Source organism: Ixodes scapularis, unplaced genomic scaffold, assembly GCF_016920785.2.
Source record: "Ixodes scapularis isolate PalLabHiFi unplaced genomic scaffold, ASM1692078v2 PGA_scaffold0__279_contigs__length_252992795, whole genome shotgun sequence".
Taxonomy (NCBI): Eukaryota; Metazoa; Arthropoda; class Arachnida; order Ixodida; family Ixodidae; genus Ixodes; species Ixodes scapularis.
The window spans coordinates 197,211,261-197,215,495 of record NW_024609835.1 but is presented as its reverse complement, the minus strand read 5'-3'; the positions used below and the strand labels follow the sequence as shown (position 1 = coordinate 197,215,495).

Below are 4,235 nucleotides of genomic sequence, written 5' to 3'. Positions count from 1 at the left end.
TCGGTTCTTGAGTGAGCAAGACACGCACCACCCAGTCGTCGAAAATGCTGCCTGATCCTGAACCTGTCGTCGATAATGCTGCCTGATCCTGAACCTGCAGCTTGATTCGGTTCTTGAGTTAGTAAGAGACGCACCAGCCAGTCGTCGATAATGCTGCCTGATCCTGAACCTGCTGCTTGATTCGGTTCTTGAGTAAGCAAGAGACGCACCAGTCAGTCGTCGATAATGCTGCCTGATCCTGAACCTGCAGCTTGATTCGGTTCTTGAGTGAGCAAGAGACGCACCAGCCAGTCGTCGATAATGCGGCCTGATCCTGAACCTGCTGCTTGATTCGGTTCTTGAGTGAGCAAGAAACGCACCAGTCAGTCGTCGATAATGCTGCCTGATCCTGAACCTACAGCTTGATTCGGTTCTTGAGTGAGCAAGAGACGCACCAGCCAGTCGTCGATAATGCCGCCTGATCCTGAACCTGGTGCTTGATTCGGTTCTTGACTGAGCAAGAGACGCACCACCCAGTCGTCTATAATGCTGCCTAATCCTGAACCTGCTGCTTGATTTGGTTCTTGAGTGAGCAAGAGACGCGCCACCCAGTCGTCGATAATGCTGCGTGATCCTGAACCTGTCGTCGATAATGCTGCCTGATCCTGAACCTGCAGCTTTATTCGGTCTTTGAGTGAGCAAGAGACGCACCAGCCAGTCGTCGGTAATGCCGCCTGATCCTGAACCTGCTGCTTGATTCTGTTCTTGAGTGAGCAAGAGACGCACCACCCAGTCGTCGATAATGCTACCAGATCCTGAACCTGCTGCTTGATTTGGTTCTTGAGTGAGCAAGAGACGCACCATCCAGTCTTCGATAGCGCTGCCTGATCCTGATCCTGTAGCTTGATTCGGTTCTTGAGTGAGCAAGAAACGCACCAGTCAGTCGTCGATAATGCTGCCTGATCCTGAACCTGCTGCTTGATTCGGTTCTTGAGTGAGCAAGAGACGCACCAGTCAGTCGTCGATAATGCTGCCTGATCCTGAACCTGCAGCTTGATTCGGTTCTTGAGTGAGCAAGAGACGCACCAGCCGGCCCTGGATAATGCTGCCACATGGTGAGTCTGCTACTGGTGCCACATTGCGTCATAGGGGAATCGATACGCAAGCATTCCTACCACTCAAGTGGTTCACAACCCATCTCCTCATCTTCATCACATGTATCAGTGTCAGAGTCCCCATTTGTGTCGATTACAATACTGTCGAGGACAGTGTCAACAAGGCCATCTGCTTCCCACATCTGTTCTTCAACTTGAATGGCGTGTTTCACATAGCTTTCCCAGGTCTCGGGGCTCACATTTTGCAAGGCAGTCGGAGTCAGCTTCTCCACCCCCGCAATCTTGAACGATTGGTTCTTGCTTGCAACCTCTCCTTTCACTTGGCTCCTTACCAACTCAATTGGATTAAGTTTACAGTGATAGGGAGGCAAACGGAGGACGCTGTGGCCGTGGTGTTCCGCTATCGTATCAATGCGGTACTTTTCCAGCTCGGCTCTTGCAGCCTTCGCTTTGCTGACAAGGTTCAGGAGCTCCACCTTCAGCATGGACATGTCCGATGCAATCCCGTTGTTGCTGAGCCACTGGCGAATCTCGAGCTTCTTTGTGCTGGTGGTTGGCAGGGTGTGTATTTTTGCGAAGCGATACGAGGCATTGTCCATTACTACAACACTCCTGGGCTTGAGGTTTGGCAGCAGCTTCTTGGTAAACCACTCTTCAAAGCGTTGCCCGTCCATTTCTTGGTGGTAGTCACCGATGCCTTTCTTGGCCCGGAACACCTCGGCCGCCCCCACAAGAAAGCCCTCCTTGCTCCCCGCATGAACAATGATGAGCCTCTCGCCTTTTCCAGAGGGGTTCTTCAAGCCGGATGTAAACCCCTTCTTTTAGGCATCACTTGAAGATGTGACTGACTGGTCCTTCCATACCTTGGAGCGTGTATGTTCGGCATTGACCCACGTCTCATCTAAGTAGTAAATGGGCCTGTTATCTTGGCGGTACTCCTTGATAGACCTCAGATAGGATGCACGCCAGAGCACGAGATCGTTGCGCTCAAGCAACAACGAGTTCCTCTTGCGTGTCGTGAACGCGAACCCAAGCTTATTCAGGACTCTGCAGAGAGTGGCACGGCTGATATTGGGAAAATCGTTATTTTTCTTGATTTCATCCAGAATCTGTAATTTAAGAAAAGCATGTTTTAGCACAATTGCAGCCAATACGCTCACATCTACTTATCTGGAACTGATTTGTGTTATTTCAATTACTAGGTCAGTGTTGTCGGGCAATGTCTCGAATACACGAAGTGGAAACAAGGGAAAGAAAACAGACTAGACACAGCATCCGGACTTTTAAATGTTCAAAGTGACAGCCAACTGACTCCTTCGTTTCTCAAGGGGACACTCCAATTTCTTTTATTGTTAAGCAATATTTAAAAAAATGCAATAATTAATTTTAGAATTATTTTTATTTCAGCGTATGTGCTGCGATTAATTGAATAACAGGATATCCAACAATTACACTGTGACCACAACAAGTTAGTTGTTGCAATGAAAATGTCCTGTCATGACAACAAACCATAAAAAATTTTGAGCTCAAGGCAGACATTTGGCCTTTCAGACAAAATTGTGCTGCAATTATGTGCAAATGTCGTTGAGAATTTCGTCAGTGGGCCCACAAAGTCATGGCGGCATTTGTCGGATACTGGGATACTCTACTCCACATTATAAATACAGCGTATGTACCTCACACTGAAATGAACATATCAGCATATTCTAATTACATTTTGTTTTATTACAATATTAAATCTTGCGCTCATGTTTGGCCCCGTTTGGTGCCAGCAGCCTTTATTATACAGACAGCAAATATGCGCCAACGTCATTTAATCTGCAATATTTGGGCTTTTTTCACAGGCGTCTTCATATGCGCAAGCGGTGGGCTCATTTCGGAGGCAGTTGAATGCGATTTCAGATGTCACGGAGTAATGATATCTGTATTTTTAAGAAATCCCTCATCTTTTTTCTAGTTAGCAGCTGAATAAATTGCATAAGATAAGCGGAGGCATTAAGATGTGGACTTGCCTTCAGCAGCGTCGGACACTCGTTCCGCCGGTAGAAACCATGCACGATCAGCCGGAGTGTCTGGTGATGAAACGAGTTCAGCTCACTTGGCGTGGCCGGAGACCTTTCCCGTCTCGTACGTATGGGTGAGGGCACTGACGGCGCGCCACTTAAGGCACTCTTTCCAACAAGCTTTTTCCATCTAAAGATTGTGGTGTACCCTACACCCGTTAAGTCCGCCACCCTCCGAACGGTCTCGTAATACGGAGCAGCCGGATTCTCGACACGAAGCTTAAAATACACGTTAAGTACAATCTGCCGCGCCAGACTACTGAAGGCAGCTTTCTTAAATACCGTCTGGTAGCGATGCGGCGAAGAGAACCCGGGATCAGAACGAGTGGCCATTAGATGATGAAGATCAGTCTGATCGAGTGGTCGCGTGTTCGACACATGAACGCACATACAAAACGTACACGAAGATTGGATTGGATTGTTTTGGCTAAGGCGAAACGACTTTACACCAGTGTTGCCTGCGCGCTCTCCAAATTCTCAAAATAGTTGTTGACATGTGTGCGAAATATGGCACCAATATTTATCAACCTAAATACAATTTACATCTACTTCACCAATATAAAATAGCGTGTTATAACAACAGAGAACCATACGCATAATATTGGTGCTCTTCGTACTCGGCGTATCGGAATTTCTTTTGCGCACTTTTTTGCAATGCGGATGCAGGCTTTTCTAAGGCGGTGCTCCGCCCGCCAGCCTTTGGGCCATAGTCCATCGTAGGGTGAGACGGAGTATAGCCGACGACAAACCGGGAGGTTGCCATTCTCCATCTTTGGGCTGTACCGGCGGGCTGTACGGAACATTGAACTCTCGCTCGTGGCTGCCGTTGTGAAGTGGTTCGCGTTCTTAGAATAGTTATGGCTACTCCAAAACAAGCCTATATCTCTATGTTGTTCTATTTCGGTAAATGATCAACTTGCATATCTTTTTTTCCGTTACTTAAATAGCAGTTGAGTCAGCCGGCAGTACTACCCTCAACTACTACGTGTAATGCGGCAGGAGAGCACGTTTTTATTTATTATTTCAGACTTTCACTCATGGTAGCTAAAGGCCTACACACGTACGGACTTTGTATAGT

General features: G+C 47.6%; 1 protein-coding gene across 1 annotated transcript; it reads right to left on the bottom strand.

Annotated features, from left to right (window-relative positions):
• Window positions 1–1,150: 1,150 nt before the first annotated feature.
• Window positions 1,151–2,633, bottom strand: LOC120848794. The gene is made up of 3 exons (XM_040220818.1): window positions 2,604–2,633; window positions 1,958–2,203; window positions 1,151–1,888 (listed from the first exon to the last, which is right to left on the bottom strand). Exons 1-3 carry the CDS (start codon window positions 2,631–2,633, stop codon window positions 1,151–1,153), a joined length of 1,014 nt encoding a protein of 337 aa, XP_040076752.1.
• Window positions 2,634–4,235: the final 1,602 nt, after the last annotated feature.